A 15853-nucleotide genomic window follows, 5' to 3' on the forward strand; every position below is an offset into this window, starting at 1 on the left:
GCCACTTGCACTCCAGCCTGAGTGACAGAGTGAGACGCTGTGTTTTTTCTTTTTTCTTTTTTTTTCTTTTTGAGAGAGGGTCTCACTCAGTTGCCCAGACTGGAGTGCAGTGGCATGATCTTGGCTCACGGCAGCCCCCATCTCCTGGGCTCAAGCCATCCTCCCACCTTAGCCTTCCAAGTAGCTGGGACTACAGGTGCGCACCACCACGCCAGGCTAATTTTTGTATTTTTTCTAGAGACAGACTTTTGCCATGTTGCCCAGGCTGGTCTTGAACTCCTGAGCTCAAGCGATCCACCCATCTTGGCCTCCCAAAGTGCTGGGATTACAGGCATGAGCCACTGCACCCAGCCTGAGACCCTGTACTTAAAAAAAGAAACAACGACAAAAAACAGCTTTCCCCACAGCCATAGCCATGTACCTGGCATGGGCTCTGCTAGACCTGTATGGCCCTAAAACTGGAAGAGATGAGGATTTCTGGGACTAGGGTCCTGAGCCTGTTGGAGCCGAGGGAAGGTGCAAAAGAGCCGAAAGTTGTAAGGAACAAATTTGACAAACACAGAAGCTCGAATCAGCAACCTCCCTGTGCAGGGGTGGGAGCCAGTCAAAGATCTTCCATTCATCATTGAAACTTTTCAGTGTCGAAAATCTTGTCATCTGCAAAACAAAACACCCATGCTCAATGGCTCCCTCGCCACAAAGAAGCCCAGGACGTTCTGGCATTTGATCAACAAGAAGCCAGAGCCCAGATTTCTGGAAATGCCTTTTGGGCAGAGCATCCTGGTTTGTTTCTCTGTCACCAGTGAGAGATAAAAGCAGCTCTAGGTTTCAGGGGAATCTCAGCCTTTTGTGGCATGGCGGGTCGCCAGCGCCACCCGAGCAAGGAGCTGCAGGCCTCGAGATCCAGCAGCCCACAGCGTGGGGAACCCGGTGATGTCCCAGGGAATCCCAGGTTCCCCCGCCCCGCAGCTTCTCCCTGCCCAGCCCCCACAGTGAAGTAGAGGAAGAGGCCAAGCTTACCTGCTTAAGATGAGGCCCAAGAGGGAAGGGCCAGTGGGACAGGAAGAGCTGGACTCCTCCTCCTGGCCAGGCTTGATTTATTTCCAGTCTCCTCGAATTTAGGAAAGAGACTCAAAATAAATGCCCCAAAGTCCATAGCCTTCCTTGCCCTTTAGCTTGGGAGAGGCAGAGGTCAGGCTGAGTTGCTGCCTCAATGCCTGCAGACCCTGGCAGGGAAGGGAAGGAAGGGGAGGGTGGTCACCCTGGAGGGTGGGCCTGTGCTGACCTGGGGAGCCCATGCCCCACTTGAAGGGCCAACGGGGATGTGCCAGAACGTGGTCCACTGCTACCAGAGTGTCCCGTTTTTCTAAGGAAAGCTCCAGATTCAAATGTAGATGTGAAATTTCCAGATTTTTTTAATGTTGTCTCACAAATTGTTTTAATTCTGTACAGGCCACACAGCTACTGCGTCTACAGACTGCATTCAGCTGTGCACACGCCACCACTCTGCATCTTTTTTTTTTTTTTTGGCTGCTTCTTGCAGAGCAGGGCTAATTCATAGGCATTGTGCCCACAGTAGCCTGCATCTTCTGGTCTGTAAAAAAGAAAAGAAAAAAAAAATGTCCCAGGTGGCACAGGAAGCCAGGGAATAGGAGGGGAAGACTCTGGCTCACCTGATTGCACCTTTTGAATGCTGACCTATGGGGTTGTCTTACGTATTCACAAACTATGTTTTCAATTTGCAAAGTTCCACAAATGCCTGAACCACCTCCCACAGGTAGAATTAAATGGGTTCTTTTCTCTCTTTTTTTTTTTTTTTTTTTTTGAGACAGTCTCACTCTATCCCCCAGGCTGGAATGCAGTGGCACTATCTCAGCTCCACTGCAGCCTCTGCCTCCCCGATTCAAGAGATTCTTCCACCTCAGCCTCCTGAGTAGCTGGGACTACAGGTGCGTGCCACCACTCCCGGCTAATTTTTGTATTTTTAGTAGAGAAGGGGTCTCACCATGTTGGCCAGGCTGGTCTTAAACTCCTGACCTCACATGATCCACCTGCCTCTGCCTTTCAAAGTGCTGGGATTACAGGCGTGAGGCACTCCTCCTGGCGAAGTGGGGTCTTCTTAGCTCAGCTCACAGCCACTTCAGCTTGAGCTGGAAGCAGGGGGCTAAGGCCTTTGGGGAGTGAGAGGGAGAGTGAAGTAGAAGTGAATGGGAAAAGACAGTGGGCAGCAGAGGCCCGGGCACTTGGCACCAGGAGCATGCCTGTCCCACCAGCAGGCCCTCCCTGCCTCTGCCAGCTCTCCGTCCTCCCCTCCCCTGTGTATGCCACCGAGTGGCCTGGAGGGAGGCCAGACGAGCCTGTGTGTGGGGAAAGCCTGGGAGTCTAGTCAACCAACCTGGGCACCAGCTGGAGCTCTGCCACGATCTGACTGGGAGACCTCGCACCGGGCAGGGACCTCTCTAGACCTCAGCTTCCCATCAGCCTACGTCTGTTACTTCTTCAGGGAATCCCCCTTGGTTGTCCCCCCAATAGATTAGGTCTCCCCATAATAGGCTCACATAGCTCCTGGGACTTCTTCATAGTATGCAGCACAGTCAAAATTAATCAATCCCGATATAATTCTGGAAGAATCTTGTCCTTCTGGAAAAACATCTAAGCTCCATGAGATCCGAGACTGATAAATTTCTGGCACCTAACTCAATCCCTGACACATAGTAGGTGCTCAATAAATATCTACTCAAGGCCAGGTGTAGTGGCTCATGCCTGTAATCCCAGCACTTTGGGAGGCTGAGGTGGATGGATCAGAAGGTCAGGAGGCTGGCCAATATGGTGAAACCCCGTCTCTACTAAAAAATACAAAAATTAGCCGGGCGTGGTGGCGGATGCCTGTAGTCCCAGCTACTCAGGAGGCTGAGGCAGAAGAACTGCTTGAACTGGGAGGCAGAGGTTGCAGTGAGCCAAGATTGTGCCACTGCACTCCAGCCTGGGCGACAGAGCAAGACTCTGTCTCAAATAAATAAATAAATAAATAAATAAATAAATACTCAAGGAATAAATGGTAGTATAAAATAAGTGTTATGGCTGGGCACAGTGGCTCATGCCTGTGATCCCAGCATTTTGGGAGAGCGAGGCCAGTAGACTGCCTGAGCTCAGGAGTTCGAGACAAGTCTGGGCAACATGGCAAACACTGTCTCTACCTAAAAATACAAAAAATTAACCAGGCGTGGTGCTGTGCACCTGTAATCCCAGCTACTCAGGAGGCTGAGGCAGAAGAATCGCTTGAACCCCAGAGGCAAAGGTTGCAGTGAGCTGAGATTGCGCCCCTGCACTCCAGCCTGGGCAACAGAGTGATACTGTGTCAAACAAAAAACAAGTGTTGCAGGGGCAAGAAGTGACTCCAGGCAGGTCCTGCAGCCCCCAGGGGCCTGACCCTCCACCAGCATTTTGTTTGCAATTATCGGGGGAGTGGCTGTTGGGGGAGTATGAAACCTGGGAAGGGGCAGTTCACGTGCTCCAGGTTAAGAAACTCTGAACAACACCAGCCTAAGGCCCAGTGAGTACAGTGCCGGCAAGGGGGAGGGAGGAAGGAACACGTGGGGATAGCTGCCCCAGTTTCACCTTAGACACCTTAGAGTCTCACCTTCTTGTCCTTGGTGGAGGCTCCAACCCCACTTCTTCTAGCCCACTTCTCTGCCTTCAAAGTTGGTTCAGGATCTTGGGAGCCAGAGAAAGGGTATTATTTTCTTTTTTCTTTTTCTTTTACTTTTTTCTTTTTTTTGAGATGGAGTTTCGCTCTTGTCGCCCAGGCTGGAGCGCAATGGCACAATCTCAGCTCACTGTAAATCTCCACCTCCCAGTTTTAAGCGATTCTCCTGCCTCAGCCTCCTGAGGGGCTAGGATTACAGGCATGCGCCACTGCGCCCAGCTAATTTTGTATTTTTAGTAGAGACAGGGTTTCACCATGTTGGCCAGGCTGGTCTGGAACTCCTGACCTCAGGTGATCCACCAGCCTTGGCCTCCCAAAGTGCTGGGATTACGGGCGTGAGCCACCACACCCAGCCTATCTTTTTCTATTTGAACTTGCCCAAGAATCAGTGCACTGCACAGTGCATACCAGGTGTGCGTCACACTGCGGAGGAGGCAGGGACTTCCCAGAGGGTGAGAGGCTCAGAAGGAAGCCTGCATCCGGGCTGCAGGAGCTTGACCAGAGGCTGCAGGCACACCATGGTCATGAGGAGCACCTGCCCCAGAGCCCCAGGAGAGTCAGGGCACCCGACCATGACCACTTGGCTCCAGCAGCCAGCCCAACTGCAGTATTGCAGGGCGAGCCGAACAGCTGCACTCAGCTGGTCCCTCACCAGCTCCTGCCTCTCCAAGGGCGCCTGGGCCCAGGACATCCCAAGAGGCACGTCTCCCAGAGACAGCATGGCCTCCTCGCCCCCTCCCGGGCTCTCCCCCTCCTGGGCACTGCCTCGCCTGCATTGCCGCCCAGATGGTTCACCACAGCCTCACTTCCCAGAACTGCCCTGCTGCCCTGATGTCTGTTCCCGCAGCTGCTTCAGGGCAAATAAAAACTCTTCCCACCCCAGCCTCGGACAGAGCAGCATTTGTCGGTTTGGGGTCAGAGGAGATATTGGCTAGGAGCTAACTCCTCACTCCCCACCCTCCAACTCCAAACTTGTAGCAGATGTGGATTCCTTTTTGACAAAGTGGGAAGAAACTTTCCTCCTCACTGCGCCCCCAACATTTCATCCTCTCTGCACCCTCCTAGAGTCACCCCCCACTTACCCACTCTCACCCTCTCAACACTTCCCAGGGCCCCTCTGTGGGTGGAGGAATGGGCCCCCCAGGGCAGGGGTCCTGGCACTCAGGCCCAGCCCAATCCCGAGAGGGAACGAGGAATCCGAGAAGGCGGGCAGTGGGTAGGTGGGTGGGTCCCTCAAGTGTTTTCTTTCCCCTCCCCTCCTCGAAGTTTTTCTGGGAAATGCCAGAGGCCGGCTGAGCCTGGAATGTCAGGCTTGAAAGAACTCCTCCACTGCCTCTTAGACATCGGAGCCACAAACCTTTTTATTAGCTCCGGGGCCCCTCCTGGCGGGAACAAAGGCCTGCAAACAGGAATGCCATTGTCCCTGCCTCCCTTGGCCCGCCCCTATGCGAAGCAGGAAAAAGAGGGCTCGGGGTCAACCTGGTCTGAGACCTGTGAACTCTTCCCCTGCTCCGGAAAGGTCATCTGGGCCATAGTCCTGCAGGCTGCAAGGTTAGTCCCACGGGCCATCCCAGCAGGTAAGAAAAGAAGCCAGGGCTGCAGCCGAGGAGGGCTGGGGTGCAGCAGAGCTGAGCACCCCAGGTAGCCCAGCCCTAGGTTCCAGGCCTCAGCCCTGGGAGAGCCACACTGGAGCAGCAGGCAGGGCTTCCAGGAGGTCAGATGAGAGACAGGTCCCCCACCATCTCCTCCAAATTGGCCAAGAGAAAGGGGGACAGAAAAGAAGAGGCCTCCCTGCCTCCTCCCCTTGCCTCTAGACACCAACGCCGGACCTGAAGCTCTAGAAGGGAGGGAAGCTGATTGATTTCCCCACCGTGTATTCCCAGGTGTGGCAGGCTAGCTCACAGGCAGAAGACGCACGGTCAACGGCAGGCACTGGGCAGTCCAGCCCCAGCTGCCTCCTTGCGCTGTAGAATGCCCAGCAGTGTTAAAGACGGGGAGGCCTTGGGTTTGGCATTTAGCAACGCTGTGGTCTGAGGCCGGCATCCCGACCCGTCTACTGCAGATGCAGCCACCAACAATGGCAACCTCAGCATCCGCCCCCGGGTCGGCGAGCCTGTGTTCACCAAGCCATGCCACGGCTTCCCGCGACCACCCCGTGGCGCCAGGTTTCCTTCCCATCCATGAGATTTGGGGAAGGGCTCAGCATCTGTCACACACCATGAGTAAGTGGAGCCCTACAGGCAGCTGAAACCACTGTGTACTTCCCCTCCATCATGAATGAATATCTTTATTATCTTTATGACCAAGCACCTTTGCCTGGAAATGGGATTGTGACTTCGCAGAAATTCTGCAAAGGGAGAGATTAGGAAAAGGCAAAAGTCTCCTAAATCCCTTAGACGGGAAATCAGGAAGGCAGAGCAGAGGGGCCAGATCTCCCCTCGACCCCCCCAGCAGAGGGAAGATAAGAGCAAGCCTGCGACTCTCTGGCTCTGGCTTCTCTCAGCCGGGGTCCCTGCCTGGAAGCAGCTCTGGAGCATACCCTGTAAAGGCCCAGGTGTCTCCACCCACATTTTCAGAAACATTTTCGTCTTCATTCCTTTGTCTTCAGATTAACAGGCCTCTAATCTCCAGTGAACCATGGATGGGGCTTCCCAGCACTCACACCCTCTATCCCATCTGTATAGCTCCTGAGCCCTGCATGGAAAACCAAAAAGTACTCTAGAAGAAAGCAGGTTGTGGTCTCTAAAAACAATGGAAAGAAGTCAACATCATCCTTGACTTAGAGATTCATTCTGCGTACCAGGTTCCAGTCTTAAAAAGAAAAAAAAATCAAATATAATCTGTTTCCCCAAGATCCTCACTGGAGATATAGTCAGAACACTTTGGTTAATGCAAAAAGAGCTACCTGGAAGTTTAGAGTGTCTGCCTTTTTCCGTTTTTTTTTGGAGACAGAGTCTCACTGTCTTCCAGGCTGGAATGCTGCGGCACAATCATAGCTCACCGCAGGCTCTACCTGCTGGGCTCAAGCGATCCTCCCACTTCAGCCTCCTGAGTAGCTGGGACCACAGGCGCGTACCACCATGCCCGGCTAATTTTTAAAATTTTTTGTAGAGATGGAGTCTCCACTATGTTGCCCAAGCTGGTCTCAAACTCCTGAGCTCAAGCAATCCTCCCACCTCAGCCTCCCAAAGTGCTGGGATTACTGGCACGTGCCACCACGCCCAGCCCGTCTGCCAGATTTTAGTTTGACTTCTTTTTTTTTTTTTGAGACGGAGTCCCGCTCTGTCCCCCTGGCTGGAGTGCAGTGGCGCGATCTCGGCTCACTGCAAGCTCCGCCTCCCAGGTTCGCGCTACTCTCCTGCCTCAGCCTCCCGAGTAGCTGGGACTACAGGCGCCCGCCACCACGCCCAGCTAATTTTTTTTTTTGTTTTTGTATTTTTAGTAGAGACGGGGTTTCACCGTGTTAGCCAGGATGGTCTCGATCTTCTGACCTCGTGATCCGCCCGCCTCGGCCTCCCAAAGTGCTGGGATTACAGGCGTGAGCCACCGCGCCCGGTCCATCTGCTAGATTTTAAAGGAAAAGTAGAAATCAGCCAAGGTGTGGAAGGTAGTTCCCTCCTTGTCCCCAGACAGGGAAGCAAATGTGCAGAAACCCAGGACTGAGGAACGTTACCTTCTGGACAGCTTGGAGCTCCATGTAGCTAGAGCACGAGGCACCAGTCGCTGAGGCAGTGGCAGCCGATGAAACTGACACGGAGCAGCGTGGGACACACACTGCACCGAGGAGTCTGGATTCATCCAGAAAGCGATGGGAAACCATGGGAGAGATTAGAATGCCAAAGGGAAGGCCAGGCACGGTGGCTCATGCCCGTAATCCCAGCACTTTGGGAGGCCAAGGCAGGCGGATCACCTGAGGTCAGGAGTTCGAGACCAGCCTGGCCAACATAGCGAAACCCTGTCTCTACTAAAAATACAAAAAAATTAGCCAGGCATGGTGGCACATGCCTGTAATCCCAAGTACTCAGGAGGCTGAGGCAAGAGAATCACTTAAACCCGGGAGGCGGAGGTTGCAGCGAGCCGAGATGGCACCACTGCACTCCAACCTGGGTGACAGGTGGGACTCCGTCTCAAAAAAAAAAAAAAAAAAAGAAGCTTGGTGGCTGGCTGACCTGTTTCAAGACAAGCAGCTTTTTGGAATGTATCTTCCATAGGAGATGTACGGTTCCCCAGAACAAGGCAGCTTACATCCATAGCCAACCCTATGAGCCCAAGCTGCAGCAGCTCAGCTCACTCCTCCCTCTCCTCAAAGCCTCCCCAGTGCTTTCAAAATCATGACAGTTAATATGCATTGAGCACTTCCTATGTGCAAGGCACCACTCTAAGCATTTTGCATGTGGGAGCTCCAGACAACTCAGTGAGGTAGGTACTACTCTCCAACCATTTTACAAATAAGGAAACTGAGGCACAGCTGGTAAGGCAGATTGCCTAAAGTCACACAGCTACTGGGTGATAGAGCCCGAACAGCAGTTGGATCTCCTGCTGAGATGAGCAGGCAGGGAGCCCCGCACCTCCCACCTCACTCATCACCTGGGGGCTCCATGCCGATTGCCTCGGCCATCTCCCCCTGCAGGATTCACCCAGCACTTCTGTCTTCCAGCACTTTGCCCTGTGCCTGGCAAAAGCAGGCTCTCAGCAAAGGTTTATGGAATGGATGAATGAACTTGACTAGTGTCAGAGCATTGTAATTTACAAAGCACTTTCTCATCCATTACCTCAAGGGCTATTCCTTGAGTCTTCTTTGTCTTCCACTGGGCTCTACCCAGAAGTGTATGGTCATGCAGCCACGTAACACTGAATGGATGAGAAAAAGAATGAACTGATTACAGAGAGAAGGAGAATCCATTTCATTACCCTGCAAGCATTGTGAGGGCAAAGACCAGGTCCTACTCATCATTATATATCAATGCCCAGCCCAGTGCCTGGTGCATGGAGCTCAATATTTGTGAAATGTGTTGAATAAACCAGTTTCCTCCTTTGCTCTCCTAATAGGCTGGAGGGAGAGTTGAACTAACTGGGTTACTTCTATTTCTATCATGCTTTGATGTGCAGAATCTTTTTTTTTTTTAATTTCAAATCTCTTATGGCAAAAGGTTCTTTTTCTTTCTTCCTTTTCTTTTTTTTTTTTTTTTTTTTTGAGACAGAGCTCTGTCGCCAGGTTGGAGTGCAATGGCGCAATCTCGGCTCACCGCAACCTCTGACTCCCTGGTTCAAGCGATTCTCCTGCCTCAGCCTCTCAAGTAGCTGGGATTACAAGCATGTGCCACCACACTCAGCTAATTTTTGTATTTTTAGTAGAGACGAGGTTTCACCATGTTGGCCAGGATGGTCTCGATCTCCTGACCTCGTGATCCACCCGCCTCAGCCTCCCAAAGTGCTGGGATTACAGGCATGAGCCACCATGCCCGGCCCTTTTTATTTTATTTTATTATTATTATTTTTAACAGGGTCTCACTCTGTTGCCCAGACTAAAGTGCAGTGGCACGATCATGGCTCACTGCAGCCTTGACCTCCCTGACTCAAGCGATCCTTCCACCTCGGCCTCCCAAGTAGCTGGGACTACAGGCACAGGCCACCACTCCTGGCTAACTTTTTTCTATTTTTTGCAGAGAGGCGGGTGCTCACTTTGCTGCCCAGGCTGGTCTTGAATGCCTATGCTCAAGTGATCCTCTCGCCTCCGCCTGCCAAAGGGAAGGAAAAGGTTCTGGCTCCAGTTTTACAGGTGGCAAAACGGAAGCCTAGAGAAACTGTGTGTCTTGTCCAAATCTCACTGAGTCCCCAGCACATGCTGGGGAGAGGTGATGGCACGGACTGAGGATACAGTGGCAAAGGCAGTGCGCACCTATCAATTCCAGGGCCGGCAAAAGGGCCAGTTCTGGGTTCTGGCATCCCAAGCTCCGTGTCCCTGGCGGCAGTCTCTTCCTTCCCTTTCTTCCCTTTCAGCACCTCATTATCCTGGTATCTAGGAAGAGCGCAGGGCCCCAGGCCCACAGCGTCTGCATCCCGAGAGGTGAAAATCTAAATGCCACTGAGGCAGCTCTCGGGTGTCTCCAGCACCACACAGCCCATTTGGGGACAAGATGACAAAACTTGCCATCCTTCATAAGGCTGGCCCCAGGTCTCCAAGCCCAAACTATCTACATCAGTGCCAACGTGACCAACGGCAAACCAATCTTTCACCTCAATCACTTCCTCTCCTCCCCTCTACCCTCTCCCCGCCAGTGATCAAGTCCTCCCCCCACCCCAAGAGAGGCAGGGGGTCACATTCCAGGGGGTGTGGGCCATCTGGCAGTAGCCTGAACCCCTGAAAACTGCTTTCCGGAAATTCTCTCCTGCTAGAATTTTATTCCCAGGTCTGACCCCAGCCTGGGGCGTGAATTCCCCCTTCTCCGCCACCTTTCCAGCTCCGGAGACAGCCATTCCCGCAGACCCCTGGTGTGCCTATTCCAAGGCCTGGGCCGCGCAGCACCAAACTGCACTCCCCTAGGAGACCCCAGGGCGCCCTCTGGCGGACGCGGGCCGTAGGTTGGGGCCATCGTTCCACCTCGAGCTCTCCAGCCCGGCCGAGAGCACCTGGCCCAACCCACACCGGACCAACCAGGTTTGCAGACCCCAGTGCATGAAAGCGTTTTCATAGGGGAGGGGAGGGGGGCTCCACACTCGCGTCAGGGTTGGCAAAGAACCTGGCAGTGGGCCGAGGCTGGGTAGCTGCCACGAAGGGGAGTCCCCTGCAGCCCTGGGTCTCCCCTCTGGAATCTGCCCGCAGGTGACTGTCGTCGCACGTCTCCAACCTCCGGCTCCCGGGTCTGACCCCAGCCCCGCTGCCTGGCTGTGGGGTAGCCCCACTTCCCTTTCGGCTGGCCCGAGCCGCCTGACCCGCAATTGGGCCCTCGGGGAGGCCCGGGTGGCGGCGAGGGGGTGTCCCCGCGGGGTCCGGGAAGAGGGGAAGGGGAACCGGGAGGCTCTCCAGGTCGGCCTCCTAGAACTGCCCGCTCTCCCGAAGCGGCGCCCCCGCCTCTGCCAGAAAGTAGCCTTCTTAGAAGGGAGGGGGGTGGGGGGAAAGTGTGAATGAGAAGTTGGGGGCGGAGCGCGCGGCGGGGAGGGGCCGCTGCCAGGAACGCGCCGCCGGGGCTGGCGCCGCGCCCACCGGCCGCCTCGGCCGCCTCTAGTCGCGCTTTGTCTCCGCGCGCGTCCCTCCCGGTCCCTGCCCCTGCTCGCGGCCCGCCCTCGGCGCCCGCGGCCCCTCCCTCACCCTCCGCGCTCAGCCTTTCTCTGCTGCGAGTAGTGACTAAACATTACAAGAAGGCCGGCCGCGCAGTTCCAGGAATCGGGGGGCGGGGCGCGGCGGCCGCCTATATACCCGCGAGCGCGGCCTCCGCGGCGGCTCCGACTTGGACTCCCCGCTCCGCTGCCGCCGCTTCGGCCCCGCACGCAGCCAGCCGCCCGCCGCCCGCCCGGCCCAGCTCCCGCCGCGGCCCCTTGCCGCGGTCCCTCTCCTGGTCCCCTCCCGGTTGGTCCGGGGGTGCGCAGGGGACAGGGCGGGCGCCCAGGGGAAGCTCGAGGGACGCGCGCGCGAAGGCTCCTTTGTGGACTTCACGGCCGCCAACATCTGGGCGCAGCGCGGGCCACCGCTGGCCGTCTCGCCGCCGCGTCGCCTTGGGGACCCGAGGGGGCTCAGCCCCAAGGACGGAGACTTCGATTCGGGACCAGGTAGGAAGGAGGAGCGCGGCGTGGGGAGGGGTCTCGCTCAGTCCCGGGAGCTTTTCCCGGTTTCCCCTCCCCTTCCCGGGTCATTCCCGGCAGGGAGGTGACGAGGTAGGGGCAGAGCGGATGAAAGCCGGAGATCCCAGGTTCCCGGAATACTCCGGCTGGGGCCTTCGGGCTTCTCCTGTCCCCTCCCTACCCCCGTGCCTCGGGTTTCTCCCTCCGTCCACACCGCCCGGGGCCACTGGACTGAGCGGCGCCCAGGCAGTCCCGGGGGCCCTTCTCCTGCTCCCCACCCGGCCACACTCCTGGAGACCTAACTTCCGCGCGCGAGTTTCCCACGCTGCGCCCTTGCAGTGCGCGCTGGGGAAGGGGCTGCCCGGGGCCACTCTGCCGGCAGGGGCGGGAGCCGTGCGGGCTCCGTGAGGCGCCTGGATCAGAGCGCGGGCCCAGGAGAGGGCCCCCGGGGCAGTGGGTGCCCCAGTCGCTCGGCGAAGGCAGGGGAGCCGGGGCGGGCCGGGCGCGCTGGAGGGTTCCGGGCACTCACGCGCTCGCGCTTTCCTCTCCGCAGCCCCCCGGGATGCGGTAGCGGCCGCTGTGCGGAGGCCGCGAAGCAGCTGCAGCCGCCGCCGCGCAGATCCACGCTGGCTCCGTGCGCCATGGTCACCCACAGCAAGTTTCCCGCCACCGGGATGAGCCGCCCCCTGGACACCAGCCTGCGCCTCAAGACCTTCAGCTCCAAGAGCGAGTACCAGCTGGTGGTGAACGCAGTGCGCAAGCTGCAGGAGAGCGGCTTCTACTGGAGCGCAGTGACCGGCGGCGAGGCGAACCTGCTGCTCAGTGCCGAGCCCGCCGGCACCTTTCTGATCCGCGACAGCTCGGACCAGCGCCACTTCTTCACGCTCAGCGTCAAGACCCAGTCTGGGACCAAGAACCTGCGCATCCAGTGTGAGGGGGGCAGCTTCTCTCTGCAGAGCGATCCCCGGAGCACGCAGCCCGTGCCCCGCTTCGACTGCGTGCTCAAGCTGGTGCACCACTACATGCCGCCCCCTGGAGCCCCCTCCTTCCCCTCGCCACCTACTGAACCCTCCTCCGAGGTGCCCGAGCAGCCGTCTGCCCAGCCACTCCCTGGGAGTCCCCCCAGAAGAGCCTACTACATCTACTCCGGGGGCGAGAAGATCCCCCTGGTGTTGAGCCGGCCCCTCTCCTCCAACGTGGCCACTCTTCAGCATCTCTGTCGGAAGACCGTCAACGGCCACCTGGACTCCTATGAGAAAGTCACCCAGCTGCCGGGGCCCATTCGGGAGTTCCTGGACCAGTACGATGCCCCGCTTTAAGGGGTAAAGGGCGCAAAGGGCATGGGTCGGGAGAGGGGCCTGCGTCCCCTCTCCTCCGTGGCACATGGCACAAGCACAAGAATCCAACCAGGAGAGAGTCCTGTAGCTCTGGGGGGAAAGAGGGCGGACAGGCCCCTCCCTCTGCTCTCTCCCTGCAGAATGTGGCAGGCGGACCTGGAATGTGTTGGAGGGAAGGGGGAGTACCACCTGAGTCTCCAGCTTCTCCGGAGGAGCCAGCTGTCCTGGTGGGACGATAGCAACCACAAGTGGATTCTCCTCCAATTCCTCAGCTTCCCCTCTGCCTCCAAACAGGGGACACTTCGGGAATGCTGAACTAATGAGAACTGCCAGGGAATCTTCAAACTTTCCAACGGAACTTGTTTGCTCTTTGATTTGGTTGAAACCTGAGCTGGCTGTGGAGCCTGGGAAAGGTGGAAGAGAGAGCGGTCCTGAGGGCCCCAGGGCTGCGGGCTGGCTAAGGAAATGGTCACACCCCCCGCCCACCCCAGGCGAGGATCCTGGTGGCATGCTCCTCTCCCTGGCTCCGGGGAGAAGGGCTTGGGGTGACCTGAAGGGAACCATCCAGGTGCCCCACATCCTCTCCTCCTGGACAGTCACCGAAAACACAGGTTCCAAAGTCTACCTGGTGCCTGAGAGCCCAGGGCCCTTCCTCCGTTTTAAGGGGGAAGCAACATTTGGAGGGGATGGATGGGCTGGTCAGCTGGTCTCCTTTTCCTACTCATACTATACCTTCCTGTACCTGGGTGGATGGAGCGGGAGGATGGAGGAGACAGGACATCTTTCACCTCAGGCTCCTGGTAGAGAAGACAGGGGATTCTACTCTGTGCCTCCTGACTATGTCTGGCTAAGAGATTCGCCTTAAATGCTCCCTGTCCCATGGAGAGGGACCCGGCATAGGAAAGCCACATACTCAGCCTGGATGGGTGGAGAGGCTGAGGGACTCACTGGAGGGCACCAAGCCAGCCCACAGCCAGGGAAGTGGGGAGGGGGGGCGGAAACCCATGCCTCCCAGCTGAGCACTGGGAATGTCAGCCCAGTAAGTATTGGCCAGTCAGGCGCCTCGTGGTCAGAGCAGAGCCACCAGGTCCCACTGCCCCGAGCCCTGCACAGCCCTCCCTCCTGCCTGGGTGGGGGAGGCTGGAGGTCATTGGAGAGGCTGGACTGCTGCCACCCCGGGTGCTCCCGCTCTGCCATAGCACTGATCAGTGACAATTTACAGGAATGTAGCAGCGATGGAATTACCTGGAACAGTTTTTTGTTTTTGTTTTTGTTTTTGTTTTTGTGGGGGGGGCAACTAAACAAACACAAAGTATTCTGTGTCAGGTATTGGGCTGGACAGGGCAGTTGTGTGTTGGGGTGGTTTTTTCTCTATTTTTTTGTTTGTTTCTTGTTTTTTAATAATGTTTACAATCTGCCTCAATCACTCTGTCTTTTATAAAGATTCCACCTCCAGTCCTCTCTCCTCCCCCCTACTCAGGCCCTTGAGGCTATTAGGAGATGCTTGAAGAACTCAACAAAATCCCAATCCAAGTCAAACTTTGCACATATTTATATTTATATTCAGAAAAGAAACATTTCAGTAATTTATAATAAAGAGCACTATTTTTTAATGAAAAACATGACTTGAGCCTTTTCTCCACCCCCGCCCCCCCGCCCCGTGCCTTGCTTTCTCTTTCACCCACACCCACGCTCTGCATCGGAGAGGAGGAAGAGAGCCGCAGAGGGTGGAATCGAATACGTCTCAGCCTTACGTCAGCACGCCTGCCTCGTGTGTCACTGACAAGCTAAGGCAGCCACCTAGACTTACCGAGAGGGGTAATTCCTGCAAGTCTGATTCAGATCTGACCAGAATATGCAAAGCAAGTTCGAAGGAAGCGCTTCAAAGGGCTTGCAGGGAGCAAGCTGAGCTGTGGTCAAAGCTTTTAGAGGCTCCAGGCTATTAGAGGCGCTCTGGTTCCTTGGCAGGGAGTCGTTCCGAGAAAGCCCAGACATGGGGTCCTAGTGGTGACCTATGACCTCAGTCTAGCCAGGTTCACTGGAAGTGGGGGGAGGGGTGGTCCTGAAGCAAATCTTGCATGCAGGTGGAGCCCCACCCCCTCCCCCACCACAGGACCCCAGGCATTCAGGGGCTTCCTGGCCACTGCTCCCCATGCCTGCTTCCCTTCCCCGTTCCTAGGGGCCCCAACCTGAGCAGCGGACAGGATCACCCTCCTCCCAAAAAGCACCCATCTATTCATCTCTCTATTTTTTTGAAACAGGGCTCGCTATGTTGCCCAGGCTGGTCTCCAACTCCCGGGCTGAAGGGATCCTCCCCTCAGCCCATCTATTTTTAGTCACTCTCATTTAAACACTAAGGGGCACTTAGAGGTTACCTGGATTAAGCATCCCACCTGCTCCCACAAGGCAGGCATTCTCATCGGCATGTTCTCAGACATGGCCACGTGCCCCATGTGAGCCAGGACTTGGACTGGTCACTTCTGGTGCCTAGATTGGTGCTCAGTAAATATTTATCAACTAAGTAGGGGCAGCAACTCAGGTTCAGGGAGGTTAAGCAACCTGGCCAAGGGCACACCACTTGGGAATATGGGGAAAACAGGATTGGAACCCAGGAGCATTTGATTTCCAAAGCCCATGCCTCTCTGCCTCTCTATACACTCCGCATATACCTGCCCCCGGAGTGAGTCCCTCCTTAAAAGCCAAGAGGTTAGTACCCTTCCCCCCAGCTCTGGGGTTTCAGCACTAGGGTTCTTCTAATAGCAAAAAGCATCTCTCCTGTAATCCAGCACTTTGGGAGGTCGAGGTGGGCTAAGGGCTGGAGCCCAGAAGTTCAAGACCAGCCTGGGCAATATAGCGAGACCCTGTCTCAATTTAAAAAACAGAAACCAAAAACAAAAACAAAACCACCTTCTCTGAGGTATTCTCCTTTCATGCTTCCTTCTCCGATCCCCATGACCTGACAGCTGGGAAATGAGTGTTAACCCCAAGTCAGGGGCCCTTATCTCTCTCAGATGACACAAATACCAGAGCC

The 15853-nt window shown here is 56.0% G+C and overlaps 1 protein-coding gene and 1 long non-coding RNA gene across 2 annotated transcripts; one reads left to right on the plus strand and one right to left on the minus strand.

Moving 5' to 3' along the window:
* Window positions 1–1026: 1026 nt before the first annotated feature.
* LOC101126397 (uncharacterized) lies at window positions 1027–10775 on the minus strand. Its single transcript, XR_010133707.1, has 4 exons — window positions 10447–10775; window positions 8479–8557; window positions 3641–3714; window positions 1027–1594 (listed from the first exon to the last, which is right to left on the minus strand). It is a non-coding gene; the product is annotated as an uncharacterized lncRNA (long non-coding RNA).
* Window positions 10776–11031: 256 nt separating this feature from the next.
* On the plus strand, window positions 11032–14442 carry SOCS3 (suppressor of cytokine signaling 3). Its single transcript, XM_004040883.5, has 2 exons — window positions 11032–11473; window positions 12039–14442. The coding sequence occupies exon 2, from the start codon at window positions 12127–12129 to the stop codon at window positions 12802–12804; it is 678 nt and encodes a 225-aa protein (XP_004040931.2). The 5' UTR covers window positions 11032–11473; window positions 12039–12126; the 3' UTR covers window positions 12805–14442.
* Window positions 14443–15853: the final 1411 nt, after the last annotated feature.

The sequence above is a fragment of the Gorilla gorilla genome, chromosome 4 (genome assembly GCF_029281585.2).
Source record: "Gorilla gorilla gorilla isolate KB3781 chromosome 4, NHGRI_mGorGor1-v2.1_pri, whole genome shotgun sequence".
NCBI lineage: Eukaryota > Metazoa > Chordata > Mammalia > Primates > Hominidae > Gorilla > Gorilla gorilla.

Coding starts and splice junctions, on each gene's coding strand:
- SOCS3 (XM_004040883.5), top strand. CDS start 12,127: ATGGTCACCCACAGCAAGTTTCCCGCCACCGGGATGAGCCGCCCCCTG.